This window comes from Perca flavescens, chromosome 19, assembly GCF_004354835.1.
Source record: "Perca flavescens isolate YP-PL-M2 chromosome 19, PFLA_1.0, whole genome shotgun sequence".
Classification (NCBI taxonomy): Eukaryota; Metazoa; Chordata; class Actinopteri; order Perciformes; family Percidae; genus Perca; species Perca flavescens.
Genome location: NC_041349.1, coordinates 26,348,193 through 26,368,922, shown reverse-complemented (window position 1 = coordinate 26,368,922; position 20,730 = coordinate 26,348,193). Strand labels below are relative to the sequence as shown.

Here is a 20,730-nt window from a genome sequence, read left to right as displayed (position 1 = left end):
AACAAATCAATATGTCAAAGACCCCACAGCTGTATGTGTCTGATATTGATTGCAAAATAAAACTGTTTCCCCTTTAGATATGTTTTTCCTTTTCCTTCTAACCTTATTAAAAACCAAAGTAAAACTCCAATAACGTTAATGCAAATGCACTTATTATGTATTCATTTAATTAAATTAAAGTTTTACTGGTAGGGACTCCAAAAAACCCAAACAGAAAACCGTCACAAAGTATGAAGATGATGAAAACAATATTACAACAACTGTTTATTATTATTAAGATTTTTTTATTAATGAATAGCCAAATTGAAAAGATTGATGTTGGAGGTAACCGGATCACCCGGAGTAAACCCATGCAATCACTGCATGGATTAATGAAGGTTTTAGGAATGGAGGCCACGTTAAAGTTTTTTGGTGTGGGAGGGACTTGGAGTAAACCCATGCAATCACTGCATGGATTAATGAAGGTTTTAGGAATATTTGCCAAATTAGGATTGTGTTTGGGGTGGGGGGACTCCATCCTACTACAATATGACACCACATTATCACATCTGGGAGCTGATGAGCGGTTCTTTCAGGGAGTCCTGTTGTCTGCATTTGTTTTCTGTGTTCCACCTCATTGCCATACACTTCCCCTCCAGAGCTTTTTCTTTGTCCGCCTTTTTAGTAACCTTCTCTAGTTCTTTATGAAGGTTTTTATTCAGCCGGTTCAAGGTGTCTTTTTCCACTTTCAGGGAGTCGTAAGTTTTGGCCCAAACGCTCTCACCTCGGAGTGTGTCACCGAGCTCCTGAACTTTAAGCTGCAGAGCGCTGTTCTCTTGGCTCACAGCTTCGTTCTCTGACTTCAACTCGTTGGTTCTTTCCTCCAGAGTTTCTTCTTTGGAGAACTTTTTCTCCAGCTTCTGAAGTTCTTTCTGCAGAGTGTTTTTCTGGTTTGTGAGAACTTTTTTCTCTGCCTTTACTGATTTATAATTCGCCTTAAAGGCATTCAAAACTCTGAGGTTTTCATTGAAATTTTGGATTTCCTCCGTGGCTTTGTTGTTCTGGAGCGTCAAGGTGTCTGTCTGTTGTTTCAGAATGTCATATTTGCGCTTCCAGTCTTGTTCATTGAGAAGCTTCTTAAAAACTTCAGAATGGGTTTTACCCAGGGCTCGGTTTTGTGCCTGCAGAACTTTCTCTTCAGCTTCCAGTTCTACGTAATTGTCCTTAAATTTATTTTTAATCCTGAGATGTTTGTTCACGACTTGGATTTGGTTAATGTAATCATCATTGTCTTTCTTCAAAATGCCCATGCGGTCCAATGTTTCCTTGTACATGTCACGCCAGATGTTTAAATTGTCCGATTTATTTTTGAGAGCCTGGAGTTCCTGCAGCAAGGCAGCGTTTTCACAGCTCATGTGTTCATTTAATGCCTTCACGGCCTCGATCTCTTCCTCTTTCTCGGATTTTGCATCGTTGTAGGATTGCTGATGCCTCTCCTTGAGCTCCAGGAGTTGTCTTTGCAGGGCGGCATTTTGCTGGCTCATCGCCTCTGTCTGCCGTTTTAATGCAGCACACATTATGTCCACACTAGTCTCATTTTGGAGTTCATCCTGCAGGTAGCGAATCTCACTCTGCAGCTCATCGTTCTCTTGCCTCACGGCCTCATATTCTTCTTTCAATTCATCGAAGTTGTTGAGCCGGTTTTTGAGCTCACTGACTGTTTGTTGCAGAGTTTGACGCTGCAGGTCCATCGCCACATTTGAAGCTTTGGTTTCTTTACACAAAGCCTCAATAATGCTGTAATTTTGGACCTTGTCGCTGAGCTCCCTCACTTCTTTTCGAAGGTAGTCACATTTCTTCTTTACAGCGGTTTCCTCTGCCTTCCCTGCGGTGAACATTTCCTCCAAATTTTCCCAGCCGTTGAACGGTCTCTGGCCCTTGTGAATTTGGTGGTGCAGGGTCTTCAGCTGTTGGGTGATGGCCTGTAGGCTCACCCTCATTTCATCCTGGTTGCTACCCATAACTGTCGGTTCCTGGCGGAGGGCCATGGTCTCGTTCTCCAAGGACTCCAGAGGAAGGACCATGTTTTGGTTGCAACTTATGTTCTGCTCTCTTAAAGGTTGTCGCTGAAAAATACTTCTCTGTTTAGCACAGAAATATAGAAGCAAGCTGTATTGTTGGTGTTGAAGAAATGATAATCGCCGCAGTAGCACAGTAAAACCGTGATGAGATTCTCAGTACTCAGTGAGAGATTGCCTGTCAACCAACCTTCTGACAGATCACTCTGATCCTGGTAAAGGTAGAATGTGTCACTTAGAATGTTGACATGAAAGGCACATGCACAGGATGTGACATCACTGCATTCTATTTCTATGATGCAACCTATAGGCAGCTGTTGCCTTGGTGACAAGGAACTGAGGTGCATTATGGGTAACAGGCAAGAAAATAAATGCTTACCATAAAAAATGTATTATCTCTGGTTGTACTGCATCAATTTATTTTATTTTTTTTTTCTTAAAGTGGTGATAGAATGGTTATATACGGTATTTCACGCTGTTCCTTAAGGTCTCCTAATAGGGTATGTAACATTGGTTGGACTGAAAATGTCTCTTTTGCTGTTTTTTTTTTTTTGCCATAATGCTACCCTGTTAAGTGAGACTGGACTGAAACTAGAGCTTTTCTGCCTTATATGGTCTGCTCATGAATATTTAGAGGAACTGCACGCTGATTGGTAGAGCTTAGTACGCACACACACACACACACACACACACGTTCCCCCTCTATGCCCTCCCCGCCGCCGCTGCCACACACACAAAACCTTTTTTCCTCAGCGGCAGCTCAATTGTCCAATATCTACTCCTTTTCTCTAGTATTCCGTATCTCCTGAGAGAGCTCCAGCCAGCGTGCAGCGGGGTCTGACAGTCCAGGCAGAAAGTCAGCGATTTGGGCAGGCACTGCACCGCTGTCACGGAAAACTGTGGAGCTCCTCCACAGAACTCCGAAACAGTCAGGCCGGTTACACACTGCAGGCGTGGCGTGAGCGTGGCGTTTCTGTTGCGTGTCAGCTGCGTGGATTTTGTCTGTCTTTACACACCAGAAACTTGTCTGACGCCGCACTGCTGCTGCTAGCCTCATCTGATTACAGCAAAGACAACGTCGGCAGTATTGAAGGCAAAATAAGCTACAGAATATTTTGTTCTGTATTGACAGGTGCAATATTAGAAAATCTATTTAAAAAAAATCTGCATTTATATCAAAACCTAGAGGCTTTCAAACATCAACATATCATTTGTTAATATGTATTTGTGTCTAAATGACATATAAACATATTTTCCTATTCTATTTTGCCTGGAAACGTTTCCAACACGCTCGCGTCTCGCGTGAAAAATAGGCGTTGGTTCTATTTCTAGCAGACACGCGTCTCACGCAGGCAGTGTGTAAGCTCTAACCTGTTAACATGGGAGCCGAAATATAAACACGCTCGCGTGACGCGTCCAGTGTGTAACCGGCCTCATACTAAATTTGCAATTAGCCATCAATTTTTGTAAAACGGCCCATATTTGAGCTTTATATAGTTTATTTCTCGCATAAAAAAGTCTCAGAAGTGAATTTAGTAATGCAACAGCAGATGAACAATGTATAAAATTTCTGAGATTTGCGCGAACAAGATTTAGAAGACTAACTGACCTCAGATCAGTTAGTGGCCTATGTAAATTTTGGGGCGTTACAAAGATAGAAGCCAAATGAGAAAGAGTTGAGAAGTTGACGTCAACTTTTAGCTTTGTTTAGATTCGCCCGTTTTCAGAGGCAGTTTCAAATTGTGAGATTTGCAGAGGAAAGAGGTGTCAATGGGATTTTGAGGTTCTATGTATGTCCTATTTACCCACCAAACTGTCGTTATTCAACTATGACAAGATAAAATCGGTTTTGCATTCTATCACCCCTTTAACAGTGTTATAGGAGTTAAGCCCAGTTCAGACCAAAGACTGGCGACAAGTCGAAACCGTTTAAGAACGTCGCAGGGAAAAGTTGCAGCTGTCTGAACCGGCCCGTTTCAGCTGGACTCAAACCAGCTGATGGCGTCGCTTAGACTCAGCTGGTCGAGTCTCCAGAGGCTGGTTTTAGAACGTAAGGGACATCACCTGTTTCAACAGCCAATAGAGAAGTCAGCTGGTAAAGTTAGCTACAAACTATAGAAATAATAAATGATCCATATTACATTTTATTTTTATGTTATAAACAGTCAGCTGGTAGAAATGGCAGAGTTTTAGACGGAAGCTATGGACCGCCCACAAGCACGGTATATGGTCAAGCTAGTTAGAGAGTGACTGAAGAGAGGGAGCGCCCAGCGAACAAAGCATGAATTACAGAAATAAACCGTTGTTTTATTAGACACCTAACCATCTAGTTAGGTTAGAAAAAAGATTGTTTGGATTAAAACACTGGTCCCCTTATGTAGTACTCCTGGGACACAAACACACGTTTCCTGGATGGCTTTTCCCCGGGAACGCAATGTCCGCTCCCCCGCTGTTTTATGACCCAACCTTCCACTCCGCCCCCAATCCCTACGCAGACCAGAGCACTCTTATTAGGAGGGGTTCCTGAGAAAAGCCTGCACAGTGAAGATGGTGTAGCTCTGCTGTGATCTATCATGTCTTCAACATGGACAGCGTGTAGCAATGTGAACGCTTCATAGGAGGCTGAGCAGCATCTTTTCACAAGTTTCTGATAGTGAGATATTTCTCATACATATAACTGCATGCATTTGGGTTCACACCACACTGTGCTGTCTCTTCCTGTCAAAAAAAGTTGAGGTGTTGCTGCTTTCTGAGAGATTCACATTCTTCTGCTCTCAGATGAAAACGCAAGGCAGTCAAAAGTATGACGCACAAAAAAAAATAAAGAAGGCCATCAAAAATCAGCATGAACAAGATTATTGTACATTTTGTAAACACAATGACAATGGTACACCAATCAAACAGACTAAAACACAGTACAGTGTAACAGTATGCTTAAAAAATAACAGCAGGTGCTTCCTGAGTCTATCTGGTGGCTGAATAAATAACAGTTGACGCCACTTCTGTCTCTGGTGCCAGCCGGTGGTTTCTTTCTGTTTTGGCGCGAAAGGTCACTGCTGCATAGTTCAGATCATCTGAGCCCAGACTCTGTGAATTGAAATATGTTCAGTCACTATTCTCAACATGACATTATAACTGACAACTTGGAAGTGTTTGTAGCACCTGGTGAAATACATTTTCAGATAAAATGGAATACACTTCACCTCTGTCTGTTGTAGATTCCGTTCCTCAATGTGAGCTTAGTGACAGAAACAATATGGCCGGTCAATTCACTATCACTGGCATTGGACACTGTATTGCACAATATTGCTGTTGATACATTTTGTTAAATAGGAAGTTGTTTAAAGAACTTGTGAAAATATAATATAACTAAGTATAACTCTCAAATCTGACCCGTTTAATGTTTTCTATATCAGAAATATGGGTTTCTTTCAACCAAATTGCCCAAAAAAAAAAATGGATGGTTCCATACAAAACTCTTTGCAAGTAAAAAATTAATGATCAGTTTAATTTTGTGTGTTTTTATTCAATTTCATAGCATTTGAGAACATTTAAAAAAAAAGTTCAAAACAGTATTCGGACTAAACTTTGTCTGTATAGATCTTAAGAAAATAATTCATGATTTCATTTTTTTTCAAACTAAAAAATGTGGCCTAATTTCATATAAATGAGGTTTATTGACCATGAATTCCAAAACTCAGTGTAAAATTTGTGGTAATAAGTTGGTGTTAGTGGTAGTACAGAAAAGCTCCAAAGAAGTCGAAAAAGCATTAAAAACTAGGGGTGGGGGAGAATATCGATACAGCATAGTATCGCAATATTTTCCGTGGCAATACTGTATCGATACAGACGTCAAGTATTGATCTATTATTATGTATGTGTTGGTCAGTTTGTCTACTTGACAATCCCATTTTGCAGCAATGAAATGGAAGTGAGATGAAGAAACAGAGAAATGTATCTTTTTAGATAAAACAGATGTTGACAAAGTTTGCTAAATTGCAATATATTGCAGGATATTGCAATATGTTCAAAATCACAATATCATATCATGATTCTTGACACAAGTATCATGGTGATATTGTATTGTGAGGCCTCTGGTGAGTCCCTTCCCTAATAATAACGGCAAATCAGGGAGGACAAGAACAAGTTCCACGGTCAGCAGTAATACAACACAAGGGATAATTACCTTTCTGAAGCTTTTTGATTTTAACAGCCTGACAAATGATGATCATAGCGAGGAAAGCAGTCAGAGCGCCCAGGATCCCACTCATCAGCTTTGTTATTCCATCAAACACATCTACAAGAAAAATATAATAATTTAATAATCATTAAATTAGACTGTACATTTAACCTAAATAAATAAATCTATAGGTCCACATTACCTAAATTAAATGCTGATAGTATTCCATCAATAGGCCACATCAATCAAAATAGACAGACCAAACTTTACAACACTCTTACCTTGAACCTCTAAATATGTCGCATCGACAATAACCAGATTTTTTGTTATGATATATCCACAGAAATACAGCCCAGAGTCGGATGAATTCACTTGATTGATTTTGAGAAAAACAGTAGATATGTTGGATCTCATTTCAAATTTTCCATTTTGAAATCCATCACAGAGTCTAGCAGGCTCAGGAGCCTCGAACATGAAGGAGACACAGCGGGGCTGGGATCTCTTGACCACTCTGAACCAATATATCTGAGAGGGAGTACTGGAAAAGTTGGAGCACAGCAGAGTGACGTCTTCCCCAGGCTGAACCTCCACAGTCTGAGACTCAGAAACTGAGACAGAGATCCAGCCTGAAACAAACAGAATTATTCATCATTTTGCTGACAGAGCAACAGGAATTCAATCAGTGCCTTTATATGATTTAATGCAGTCAATGCTGTGGAGTAATCCAATGGCAGTACTTACTGAGGCAGCAGAGAAGTAAAACTGTCATCAAGGTGAAGTTCCTCATTGTGCGAATGATCGTGGCACTGCAATGGTACTTTACACTGAGCTCCACCCCCACCCACACACACACACACACACACACACACACACACATCCATACACATCCACACACAAAGCCTTAAGAAATGTGTGATTTACAACAAACCATGCTGTTTGTGAATGTCACATCTTGGGATAGGAATGAGTAGTGTGTCGAGTTTGAAGGCTTACCCATCATGTTGTTAGTCCACTCAGTAATACTCTTTAACATATTGTTATTTCAGGTGCTTTTAAAAACCTTGTCAGTGCCCATTTATATTTCCATTTGGTCATATTGTTCTGTTAGGGGAAAGCAACCCGAACAAAAAGGGCCAGAGATCATGATTGTGGACATCAAAATTAACATTATTATTATTATTTTTTTTTTTTTTTTTTTTGCTGTTTATGTTTTAAGTACTACTGGCAGTTAAGTTTAGCCCCTCGGTCAAGTTTAGCAGTTGTTACAGTAAAGTGTAGCCAACAAAGAGGAACTGTGAGCCGGTGTAGCGCTCACTGTGAGGTGGCGGTCGTGACAGTTATGTTTAGCTTCAGAAAGGTGACTGTCATGCGACGACATGACAATTATGGTCTTTCCATTCTTTTTAATTTGGGGTAGTGTGTTTAGGCTGTGGAGGGGGGTTGCCGCACGGGGGACATTTTTAAATAAACACTAGAGAACTTTTCCCGCTTCGGTCCCCCTACAGGTTGGAAGCAGAACTGTCCATTACATTACATTGTCCAGTTCATTCGAACTAGAGGGGAGCGCGGGGCACGAAGTAACACTTTTTGGTTTGGGCTAAATATTTCTAAAACCATTCGAGTTTTACTTCTTATATTTTTATACAAGCAACATAGATATCTCTGCTACAAATGTGCACTGGAAGTTTGTTTGTGGGACTTACCGTTCTTGAACAATTCCACAGAGAGTGGCGATAGGTGAAATATTACAACCTGCCCCATATGCAGGTTTAGTTGTAACAGATAGAGGGTTAGTTGTAACACTTGTTAAAAAGATGGATTTAACACAAATAATTCAATAGCATTGTGCTATACACCTAATAAAACTCTATAAAAAACGTCCTTACTAACTCTGCATAATATAATAGTTAAATGTATGGATCATAAAAATAAATAAATAAAAAAGAAATTTAAAAAAAGAAATGTAGACAAAAGAAATGCAATACATGGTTGTTCACGCTGTACTTCTATACTTTCAAAATATCGGTTTTGAAACATTAATGCATATAAAAGATTTTGTGAGTTAAAAATGGCTCCTTTTGTAGTATAATTATAGGTGCGGCTCAGTTGTAACACTGCGTTACAATTAGCCCCGCTGTGACACGTTTACCTCAGGACTGGCTAGCACTCGCTAAGCGATGGTCACATCTTTTAAAATGGTACGATGTTTTAGCCAAGAGGATGGTAATTAGGACAATATAAGATTAGATACACTGACTTTCACACGCTCTTTAGAAATCGAAAAATACTTCTGACCAAAAAAAATACTCACATGATGCCAAAACACAGTTTCTTCTCTCTCTCGGAGACAGCGGAAGTAAACAGAATTCCAAGTTGGCGGGAACACGTCTAATGGCAATGTCATTACATGCCCTGAAGTACATCCGGTTCTACCCTGTGCAACCATCTACAAAAAACGTGCCCCGCACTCCCCCAGATCCGCTACCCAATCCGGCAAACTTGCATTATGTAACGTAATGGACAATTCCACTTCCAACCTGTAGGGGGACCGAAGCGGAAAAAGTTCTCTAGTGTTGCTTTAAAACAATGCTGTTTTTTCCACTTTTTGACGGAAACTGAGCGCTGCATAGTTCAGAGCATCAGAGCCCAGGTTCTGTAAGAAACATATTAACAGTCAGTTTGTAAGAAAACAGAATCATTAAAGGATGAATCAAGCCAAACATGTCTGTCCCTCTTTCTGAGCTAAATGACGAAAACATCATCTCTAAATTGTTCTAACACAAAGTTTTGCATTTACAACTAACACAAAAACACAAGTACCTGTATGAAATTTCCTGATTTTAACAATCAGACCAATGACGACTGGAACGAGGAAAAGAATCAGACCAAGGAGGATCACAGTGGTCAGGCTCGTTATTCCATCAAACTCTTCTACAAGAAAGATCAGTAAATGAAACGTGTGGGTTGAGATCAGTCCATATTTGACAGTAGAAAAGTGCACACATAGGCTATCTGTTTCTTCACAATAAAAAAATAATCTTACCTTGAGCTTTTAGATATGTTGCAGTGACAATTACTGGCTTTCCATCTGAGTAAAATCCATAGAAATAAAGTCCAGACTCAGCTAAATCCACATGGGTGATGTTGAGGAAGAGGGTAGTGGTGTTGGATGTCATGTTAAATTTTCCATTTTGAAATCCATCGTAGAGTGAAGCATTTGAATCAGAGCTCCACATGGAGGAGATACGGCTGATGTGGGGTCTGCTGTCCAGTCTGAACCAGAACATGTGCCCGGTAAAGCTGCTCAGACTAACAACATAGATCCTTTCAGAAAGATGGCAGTCACAGCTGTTGTTATTAAAAGCTGATTTATTCATCTGACTGCTGTTGACACATTACTATACAATGGTTGGGTCATTCACATTGTGATGTGAGAAAACCACTGTTATATATCTTTTCACCTGAGGTATGTTCACACCACACTGCGGTGTCTCTTCCTGTCAGACAAGTGATGTGTAGCTCTCTCCCTCCATCTATCTCTGACAGGAGACTCTGGACAGTCTCCTCCTCCATCAAACACCAATCATCTTTTGTTCTCAGATTAAGATCTAACAAACACAAGAAGTCAGAAGGAGACTTTGGCTGGAAAGTAGAACTAGAATTTTAGCAGATATTGTACACTTTGCATACATAAAAAATATGTATTATTTTTCCAACAGTGACAGCTGTTTAGTAGCAGGTGAAGCATCAGTTTCACTCTGAGCTGCAGTTCCAGATGTTTCCTGAGTCTATCTGATGGCAGCATACACCACATCTGGCTCCAGCTGGTTCTCTGATTCAGGCCTTCTGCTGCTTGATTTACACATTTACATTTCTGCAGTGGTGGAAGAAGTATTGAGACCCTTTACTTAAAGGAATATGCCACCATTTGTTGAAATAGGTCTTCTCTATATTTATATAGGTGGGCAAATTCATTTTTGTCTCAGTGCATGCATTGTCTTAGTCCAGCGGCGCCGCCTCTAGCTTAGCTTAGCGTAATGAATGGAATCCTTTGTTCCCGTTAGCATGTCGTGAGTAAAAGTGATCCAACAACAACAAAAACAAAACCTAATTACTTCTTGTGGCCTGCGTATTCACAACGAGTAAAAATAGCAATGCAGATTAAGACTAGACAATTTCCTAGGTAGATATTGACTTGGGACTATATTGGAGCTGGCAGAATGGTGCCTGTGTTTGGCTTGGCCGCTGCCCTCTCTGTCTCTCAGTCTCTGATATTTATTGTAATATGCCTTTTAATGCCACTATTTCTGTCCACAAATGTATCAGCGGCACTGGTTTATGACCGACAAATGCAGTTGCTTATTAGAGCTGAAATGTCTAGTTGTATGGGAATCGGTGATCCACCCCCACTACCACCCTGTGTCCGCCTGTGCTCTCACTGCACCGTGACTGGAGAAGGAGTCCTGCGCACCCGCCCAAGAAGCGTGGTAAACTGAGGAGGCGAGGGACTAGAGCAGGCCTTCAGGTTAAACATCGCCGCCTATGGAAATATTCCCATGCTGGCAACGGGACGGAGTGTCTGCTCTTGGATCGTAACTTCACATCTCGATACCAACCAGGCGTTGCCTGGTCATGGATCCCCGCCAGGTCATCCTACCTACGGGCAGTGTTTCCGGATGCGCCCGGTGGATTGCTGAACAGGGATCCACCCCTCCATTTTGGCCGGGATTGCCGTGGCCTGCCTTTGCTCAGGATTATCGAATGCACATCCTCTTCTACCTCTGAAGATTCCGTTATCGCATCTGTGAATATGTGCTTGGTAAACGCCCGCTCTGTGGCAAACAAGACGCATGTTCTGAATGATCTGTTTGTAAGGCAAAACTTGGACTTTTTATTTCTGACAGAAACCTGGCAACGTAATTCGGAGTTTATTCATCTAAATGAGCTGTGTCCTGTTGACTGCTCGTTTATTGGATCCCCGCGTCTGTCTGGCCGCGGTGGAGGACTTGCAGTAGTATGGAGAAACATCTACCCCTGTCAGATGGTGAGCGTGGAACCTTATTCCTCTTTTGAACTGCAAATCACTAGAGTTGGTCGGTTAAAGCCGTTCTATTGCATTCTTATTTCTCGGCCCCCTTGTCCTGCTGGGCAGTTTTTGTCTGAGTTCACAGACTTTATGTCATCTGTTATTAAATTTGAACAGCTATTAATGGTTGGGGATTTTAACTTGCACACTGACGTTGCCAATAACCATGCTGCAAAAGATTTCCTTAGTATTACTGATTCACACAATCTAAAGCAGCATGTTCCTGGGCCCACACATGCTGGTGGTCATACATTAGACCTTGTTTTTACACTAGGCCTGGAGGTTAATTCTATATGCTGTGAGGATATGTTGATTAGTGACCACAAGTGTATCTTTTTTAATCTCTCTACCATTGGTGATCCCCCGTGCCGGAATCGTTTGACATGTCGGCGCATTATTACTCAAACAACTGTTGAGCAATTTATTTCCCGGTTTGACTTTAAAGGTCCAATATGTAATATTTGTACTGTAATAAATCCAAAAATGACACCAATGCCTCATCAGATATTAAGGAAACATGTTAAACTGAAATACTAGATTTTCTGACAACAATGCTAATGTCAGTATTTTTTCTTTTTGAAATTTACATTCCGTGACGGAATTTCTGTTTATGTTTTGATCTGTGTGTTGTTATCAACGGCCCAGTTTGACAGGCAGGCCGGGTTGCCAGATATACCTGTAAAAACGTAAACCCAGCGCGCTACAGCTGTAACGGTAGTACAGCCATGAAAGCAGCAAACAAACGAACAGGATCAACGGAGATAGATTCTACATGACATAAAAAAAAGAAAACAGCAGGTTTCAGTTGCGTGACCCGAGACGTAACAACCCCCTGGTAAATATTGGAGATGTATTTGAAAGATGGAGACAGCTTAGATCCCAAAACGACGCAGAGTTGGCTTATTTTCTCCTGAACATGTAAGCATTAGCTTCAGGCTAATTTATCACAGCTACTAGGGATGGGCATTTTTTGTCATTTCAACATTTGTGTACTCACATTGAATTATATAACTAGAGTACCCAAGTTGGTTACTCGCAAAAACAATTGAGACATAGCCAGTAAAGTGATCCCGACTGGTCCTGGCTAACGCCGCCATGCTAACCCTGCTAACCCTGCTAACGTTACTGGGAGGAACAGGCATGCAGCCCATGGCTGTTTGCAACATGTAGTTCAGCAGCTGGAGCCGACAACGGTGAGTTATTTTAAGCCACGAGAGGGGGGCTGTAAATCGGAAAGAGAGGACTGTGAGTTTGCAGCGTGTTTAGCGATTGTTGCCGTAATTCTAAGCCAATGAAGTGTGTTCCGTCGGCAAGGTAGTGGTATTTTTAGCGTTTCGTATTGTAATTCTAAGCCGAGGAAGTGTGCCTGACTGGCGTGTGGAGAGGACAGTGAGGTTGTTGTGTTTTTAGCGGTTCATACTGTAATTTTAAGCCGAAAAAGTGTGTCTGTCAGTTGGTTACAGAGCTCCGCGTGAGCACGGGCTTTTATGACTGTCAATATAGCCAGCATCAACCGTTAGGGGGAGACGACTCTCCAGTATTTTGAATTGGTAGTGCAGTAACTATTTTAACCGCTAGCTGCCAGTATTACATACAATATTACATATTGCACCTTTAACACTATGGGTAATAATGATGTTGAGCTTTTAATGCAATCTTTTAATGACCTCTGCTCTTCTGTGTTGGACGAAGTGGCGCCTTTAAAGTTAAAATCTAAGCCCATTTGTAACGTCTCGCCTTGGATGACGGACGATGTGCGTTGTCTAAGGAGGAGGTGCCGTAGGACTGAACACCTGTGGAAATCCACTGGGCTTGAAGTACACCGTCTGTATCTTAAGGAGCTTATGCAGGATTTTAATAATTTAGTTAAGAATTCGAGGTCAGTCTATTTTTCTAATTTAATCTCTTCTTCCAAGAGAAATCCCATGGTTTTATTTGATACTATAAATAATATTGTCTCGCTTCCTGCCACTGTGACAACAATATGCTCACAAGACGACTGTAATAGGCTGCTGTCATTTTTTATTGATAAGGTTGAATCTATTAGATCAAGTATTCGGCCTGGGCCACATTTTAATGTAGACTGCCTTTCTTCACCTAGGCCTATTACTATTGAATCCAATCAATTAGCCTCCAGGAGCTCCTAAACATGACCAAGAAAATGAAAATGTCCTTTTGTCAACTGGATATAATACCACCCTCATTATTTTCAAAAGCACTTCCTGCCATTGGCCCTAGTATAGTGGCTATTGTCAACTCCTCATTGGCCACTGGCTGTGTCCCGTCCTATTTAAAACATGCTATTATCCAACCTATACTAAAGAAGCCTAATTTGGACCCAACAGTGTTAAAAAACTATCGCCCTATCTCAAAGCTGCCATTGTTGTCCAAAATTCTCGAAAAGGCTGTGGCTAATCAACTTACAGCTGTTTTAGAGAATTTGGAGATATATGACAGATTTCAGTCAGGCTATAGGAAGAGACATTCTACTGAGACGGCCCTGGTGAGAGTCCATAATGACCTTCAGATGGCCTCAGACATAGGTCTATGCTCTTTGTTAGTACTTTTAGACCTTAGTTCTGCCTTCGACACAGTCGACCACCATATAATGATTAAGAAACTGCATGAATGGGTGGGCATATCAGGAGTTGCCTTGGACTGGTTTGCATCCTATCTTTCAGATAGAACTTTTGAGGTCTCTATTGGGGACTGCCATTCTGCATCTTCGCCCTTGTCTTGTGGCGTTCCACAGGGTTCAGTGTTGGGCCCAATATTATTCATTTTATATATGTTGCCTCTAGGTCAGATTATTCGCAATTTTAACATTTCTTATCATTTTTATGCAGATGACATACAACTCCATTTTACTTTTAGGCAAAATGAGACAACAAAGCTTACTAGGCTTCTAGATTGCATTGACGCCATAAACAACTGGATGGCTGAAAGCTTTTTACAGCTGAACCCAGACAAGACTGAGGTTTTAATCATAGCACCAGACAGTGCTATTCCTCTGATCAGGCAGAACATTGGGTCTCTGTCATCGGCGGTCCGGCCCAGTCTAAGGAACCTTGGGGTGATATTTGACAAATCCCTATCTTTTGACACTCACATCAAATCATTGACCAAATCCTGTTTTTTCCATTTACGCAATATTAGCAAATTAAGGGCTGTGGTTCCTCAATTACTGGAGATGCTCATCCATGCTTTCATTTCCTCCCGTATTGACTATTGCAATTCACTTTTCTCCTCAGTCAATAAATCTGTCCTTCACCGCCTGCAGTCCATTCAAAATGCTGCTGCTAGGCTTCTTACAAGATCAAACAAGCGTACCCATATCACCCCTTTACTCTGCTCACTTCACTGGCTTCCTGTAACTTACAGGCTCCAATTCAAAATTCTGACCATAACTTACAGGACTCTGCATGGTCAGGCCCCTGACTATCTTGCCAACATAATTAATTTACACACTCCATCACGGTCTCTCAGGTCTGTTAATCAAAATCTGCTAGTCATGCCACGCACTCGTCTGAAAACATGTGGGGACAGAGCCTTTGAGGCTATGGCGCCCAGACTCTGGAATGCCTTACCAACTAGCATTAGGTTTGCTGAGAATGTGGATTGTTGGGACAAGTGAAGACTCACTTGTTCAGGCTAGCTTTTGGGTAGCCTATGTCTTTTATTTATTTGAAAATTGATTCTGTTGTACTTGTATCTTATTCTATTGACTATTTTTACCATGTTTTATTGTCTATGCACATTGTAAAGCACTTTGTGACCTTGTCTGTGAAAAGCGCTGTATAAATAAAATGTATTTACTTTCTTACTTATTGGGTGGAATTAGGCTACAGCCGAAGCACTGCTACTCAGTAGCTAGTACCTAACCTGTGTGCAGTAGGCTACTCTCAGACATGCCGTGACCCAACCGTTTCTACAGTTGATATCTAAAGCAGTTGGGTGCTCTCCTGCTGCAGTCTAGTAGTCATTGTGTTTGTTTCATAATGTATTAATAATAATAATTGTATTTTTGGGTTTACATTACAGACAAATAAAAATAAATCATTTTGGTGCGGAGTTTTGAGATTCATGTCACCCAAAAAGAAAAGGTCTTCAGCCTTGATTTAAAAGAACAGAGTTGCAGCAGACCTACATTTAGGTGTGGATCATTAAAAAAAAATGTAAACAAGTCTCCCGAAGAGAAACGCCCCCCGCCTCTGCCTGCTGCGCTGTGGCCTTGTGTGTGTGTGTGTGTGTGTGTGTGTGTGTGAGAGAGAGAGTGAGTTTAACTCCGAAAATGCAATGAACCACAGGTTCCCCTTAATCTTATGATGGACATGGGTTGTGATATTTAAACAAACTATCTGCGAAATAAAAGCCTCTTATTTACGAGACCGGGTCTGAGAGACCTCCAGTTTACAGCGGAGTCTCCGAGCAATGAAGTAGCGACCCCGGCAGGCTTGAGATTGTAATTTAAGTTTGTGTGTGTGTGTGTGTGCGTCCCTCCCTCCCTCTCACCTTCCCTCTCTCCCTCCCTCTTTACCTCCCTCTCCGTCCCTCTTAAGTATTTCTATTTATTTTGAGTTTCATATTTGATGTTTCTGTCATTCAATTAAAGATTTCAAAGATTTCAGTTTAAGCATTTCTATTTAAGCTTTGCATTTTAAACTTGACTTTTTACATTGAACTTTACATTTTCAAATTATCATTTTACATTTCAACTTTGCTTTTTCAGTTTCCTTTTCTTTTTTAAATTTAATTATGGCATGATTTTTCCTAGTAGAGTAGTAAAATAATATTTTTAATTTGATCTCGCTTCGTACTCTTTGGACTTTCAATTTGAATTATGAATAAATATTTCCTCCATAGTCTTAAACACGTGAAATCTTTCATATGAGGATGTGAGAGTGTCACACTGCTTCAGGCATCTTTTCACAAGTTTGATAGATGCTCAAGTGAAGATAAAGCAGCAGCGTTCAAGTCTGTCCCAAGTGTAAAGATACAGAGACAGATAACTCCCCGTTTGTGACCACAGTTCTAACTGCAACAACGGGCGTGTGGGTGTCAAGACATATTTATTTAAAAAAAAAAAAAAATTATACCAATCTTTTTAAAATACAGAGAGAGAGAGAGATGAGAGACATGAGTGAAAAGCACTTTGAAAAAGATCATGTTACCTAAGTAACACCTAAGAATGTTAGGACAGGTACAGTAGGCCTATGCAGTTTGCAGGCAGAGAAAAACTTACATTGGATAGTTTGTATTTGAGTCTTTAGCCTGATTTTGTTGGTGTGTCTTCCATTGTGTGTGGACAAGAAAAGCATGTAATGAATGGTCTTTCTGTCCTTTGTTAGATATAGCATGTAAGAGAGAAAAATAGTTAAAAAGTAAACTGTCAAAGTGGATTGCCGCTGTATCTCTGTGTTGTTATTCCCCAAAAGTAGTATAGACACACAGCTATTAAGTCAGCAATAACAATGTCTAATGATTAATATGATAAAGCATCAGTTTTACTCTAAACAGCTTTTCTCGTTGCTTCCTGAGTCTATCTAGTAGAAGCATACACAACATTGGGTTCCACTTCTCTTGTTTTTCTTGTTTTTGGACGGAAAGCCACAGCTGCGTAGTTCAGCTCTTCCGAGGCCCGGTTCTGTCAAAGAGAATATTCACACTCACTTATCTTGAACGAAATTATGACTTGGCATCATGGGTGATTTTAGACCCATATTTTCTTCTTCTTTTTTCTTTTTTATCAATTTGGGTGCTTCAAGTGAGAGAATTTATCAGTTAGGGACAAACAATTACAGGTTCAAAGGGCTTGAAACAGGTGTAATATCCTGTGTGTCTGTCGCCGATGCTATGCACCTGTAACCCATTCAAGGAAAGGGTTAACAGAAACCTGGTTTGGCCAATCAGAGGAGGTTGTACCAGACTCCCGCCTTTGGCTGAGTCTCTACCTAATCTGTCAGAGGGAGAGCAGGAGACGGTTGTGAAGTTTAGAACCCAAATTTAAACGTAAGCAACTAAAATCACTGAATGTCATTATTACTGTGACTTATAAAGTGTCAGGTTCAGTTTCATCACAGTGTTAATAGTGTCAAAAAACGTTAGCTGACGTTGTTGTTCAGTAACTAGCTCAGAGATTATTGGCTAATTTAACTAATAAACTATTTTAAATGATGAAACAAATAGAAGTAAATGATAAAAGTTGATTCACCTCAGGCTGTTGTGGATTCTGTTCTTCATTGGCAGCTGAATGAAAGAGACAAAACGTCCAATCAGGTCACTGACTATCATTATTCATCATTACTTAGCTCTTATTCTGATTCGGCAAACATTACATTTTTTATTCTCTCAACATATTCACACAATTAGAGAAGTAATGAAATACAAATAGAAGACAAGATAGGAAGAGTAGCTTTCAGGAAGTACCTTTCTGAAGTTTCCTGATTGTAACAACCAGACCAATGATGACCATTAAGAGGAGAACAGTCAGAGCTCCCAGGATCAAACTCATCAGCTTTGCTGTTCCATCAGACTCTGCTGAAAGAAAGAGAATAGAATTACTCTGTTTTCATTTACTGGCTCAGGAACTGTGAGAACATTCAATCTTTTATGTTGAATCTTACTTTTAGACTTCCTGTCGTCGTCATGAGATTCATCGCTGCCTTTTAACAAAATAAAAGATACATTTACTTTTGATTTTACTTTGAAAAATTGTATAACTCTCTTCTTTGTAATCTTTTCAAATAGTCACATGTGTTCTTTTTGGGCAATTAATAAATTAGCAAATATAGAAAGACGTTTATGTTTTTCATTTACAGGCTTGAGAACTGTGAGAACATTAACCAAAGTTAGGATAGACACATTGTTTTATCTTAAAAGGACTAGCAGTCACTCTGCACAACTAAAGAAATGTGAAAGAGAATCTTACTTTCAGACTTCCTGTCAGCATCATCATGAGAATCATCACTGTCTTTTAACAAAATCAAGATAAGTTCTTGTCGGATTTTATCTTGAAAAATGGTATCACTCTCTTGTTTTAAAATGATGAAATGTATTCTTTTTTGCCAATTATGATATTAGCATATATAAAAATAAGAAAACGGAACACAGGATTTTTATAATCTTACCTTTAACATTGACGTATATTGTGCTGAAATTATAACGTCCTCCGGTGTAAAGACCACATAAATACAGTCCAGAGTCAGATACATTCACATCTTTGATTTGGAGAGAGAGAGTGGAGATGTTGGTACTCATTTTGAATCTAACATTTTTAATTCCATCACTGTATAGAGGTGTTCCTGTAGAGCTGGTCATCGTGGAGATCCAGCTGGCCTTGGTTCTGTTGACCACTCTCAACCAGAGTGTTGTAGCGTCTTGGTTGGACGGGTTAGAGCATGTGAGTGTGACTTCTCCACCCGGCCGACCCTCCACAGTCTCAGTGTGAGACTCAGAACCTGAGACAGAGATCCAGCCTGAAACAAACAGCAGAGACTTGTTATAGGAAGGTAAACAATGCCTCTTAATAAATGTAATAATAAACAAATAAGTTTTAATGCTGGAAGTTATCAAGTTGAGAGGAAAGTATTGTCAGTACTTACTGATGCTGCAGAGAATTAAAGCTGTTATCAGGCTCCGTTTCATCGTGGTGCGTATGATCACAGCTCTGTGATGTCTAACTGTGCTCCAGGAAGGCTGCTCTCAACTTCAGAGGTGAAGTCTTTTGTTCTTGTTTATCTAGTTGTTAAAGTTAAAGTTGTTGAAGCGTGCGGCCTAGCAGGGTGGAGACAGAATGGACAGCGCAGGCGAAAAAGAGAAAAATAAAAAGTTGAGGCGGAGAGAAAGAGAAAAGCTGGAGCTAAGAGAGAGAGAGAAAGAGAGAGAGAGAGAGAGAGAGAGAGAGAAAAGAGAGCATTAAAAGAGAGAAAAGCCCTGGAGGTTAAGTGCAGCTAAAGAACTAAAAAAGAAATGGTAGCAGGGCCGACCACAGCATGTCATACTACCCTTCCTGAGCTAACAGAGCTTTATGATGATCAACACAAGTCCAGTCAGGAAATACCACTCCAAAAGTATACACAATCATATATATGAATATTTGTATCTGTAGCCTTAATTATGGAAGTCTAACTGACTCTTTAAACTGAAGAGACTTGGCTGGTTTTTACTATTGTGGCTTCTGTTTGAAGTCCTTTTTGTGTGTAGTAATGAAACTAAAATAAGTTCTCTTTTTTTCCCCAACAAAACAGTATATGTGGTATTTTGTCACTATGAATGTGGAGATAGGCCTGGGCTGACGTTAGATTCCCAGCCTGAATGTAGCTGATCAACAAGCTCTATTTGGATGTTTTGTATGGAGAGGGAGGGAGAGATGCTGTGCTGCTGCCAGAAGAACCACTGACTGAGTTTACTCTGAGCAAGAAGTCACTAAAAAGGGTCCGACTCCACAACACAGCGAGGTAATCACATTTTAACCACATAAAGACTGATCATGTTTGGTTTAATTCATCATTTAATGATTCTATGTTTTCTTACAAACTGACTGACTGACTGACTGATATGTGAATCCGGTGGGTAAATGAGCAGCAGAGGTGAGCTAATCAGACCTACACTGTACTTGAAACATGTGAGTAGTCGAGTTTGTCACCACCACCTACAACCCACAGTGTGTGTGTGCATAGGTGCCGATTTATGTTTTCTTCCGTGGGTGCTCACGGGCGCATGCCCTTTTAAAAAATAAAAATAATAAAATTAAAAAAAAATGTTTTCATTTCAGAACCTTTGGAAATGGACAGCGGCCGGTCACCGGGACCCGAAGGACCACACAAGTAACTGACAGGTAACCGCGATCAGCTTCGTGGGAAATTAAGAATCAATGTCACACAAGTCCACATAGTACAAATTAGATTTGTTGACTCACCATTGCGATTAATTCTTCAGGAGGAACGTGTCTCTGCGTACAGCAGTGCGCTTGATGAAATTATCAGCAATGATGTCCAGGTCCTGCTGTCGAGCCACTTCTTTGTGAGAGTTAATTATAACAATGTGATTTAGTCGGGCTTGCCCCATTGTTGACCGTAGATACGTTTTCAGTCGGCGCATCCCAGAAAATGACCTCTCTGAGCAGCAAGATGTTACAGGGAAAGTCAGAGCCAGTTTCAAAAGCTTTGTAACTTCTGGTAGTAACGTTCTCAAGTGCTTGCCTCCATCTCCTTTCATGAAGTCATATACATCTTGAAAAGTTGCAAGATGAACACCTTTCTGTTTTGCCAAGTCCAAACACATGTCTCTATGCAATGTCAGCCTGCTTCCATCCACATCATCCCCATAGAACTGAATAATGTCCTTACAGTCGGCCTTCCCGGTTACAAAATCTTCAACATCTTGCATGTGTTTGAATACAGAAGGAT

The 20,730-nt window shown here is 40.5% G+C and overlaps 1 protein-coding gene and 1 gene segment (V, D, J or C); both read right to left on the bottom strand.

Annotated features, from left to right (window-relative positions):
• Positions 1 to 4,948: 4,948 nt before the first annotated feature.
• LOC114574005 (uncharacterized) lies at positions 4,949 to 7,391 on the bottom strand. Of its 2 annotated transcripts, none has more exons than XM_028606279.1 (5): positions 6,979 to 7,391; positions 6,519 to 6,863; positions 6,244 to 6,354; positions 5,261 to 5,295; positions 4,949 to 5,144 (listed from the first exon to the last, which is right to left on the bottom strand). In XM_028606279.1, exons 1-5 carry the CDS (start codon positions 7,112 to 7,114, stop codon positions 5,022 to 5,024), a joined length of 750 nt encoding a protein of 249 aa, XP_028462080.1. In that variant the 5' UTR covers positions 7,115 to 7,391; the 3' UTR covers positions 4,949 to 5,021. The 2 variants fall into 2 exon arrangements, with proteins under 2 accessions (XP_028462080.1, XP_028462081.1); XM_028606280.1 differs by having other exon boundaries at positions 6,519 to 6,845.
• Positions 7,392 to 17,258: 9,867 nt separating this feature from the next.
• On the bottom strand, positions 17,259 to 19,166 carry LOC114574015 (immunoglobulin heavy variable 3-23-like). The segment is given in 6 exon segments: positions 17,259 to 17,279; positions 17,535 to 17,569; positions 17,750 to 17,860; positions 17,947 to 17,985; positions 18,451 to 18,798; positions 18,925 to 19,166. Coding segments are annotated over 6 exon segments (585 nt in total).
• Between the last annotated feature and the right edge of the window lie 1,564 nt (positions 19,167 to 20,730).

Excerpts from the sequence above, each read along its gene's own strand:
- LOC114574005 (XM_028606279.1), bottom strand. The coding sequence starts at position 7,114 with ATGTGTGTGTGTGTGTGTGTGTGTGTGTGTGTGTGGGTGGGGGTGGAG. Across the intron at positions 5,296-6,243 it reads AATCAAAAAGCTTCAGAAAG|CTCACATTGAGGAACGGAAT; the intron begins GTAATTATCCCT and ends TCTGTCACTAAG. Across the intron at positions 5,145-5,260 it reads GGAATCTACAACAGACAGAG|AGTCTGGGCTCAGATGATCT; the intron begins GTGAAGTGTATT and ends TTCAATTCACAG.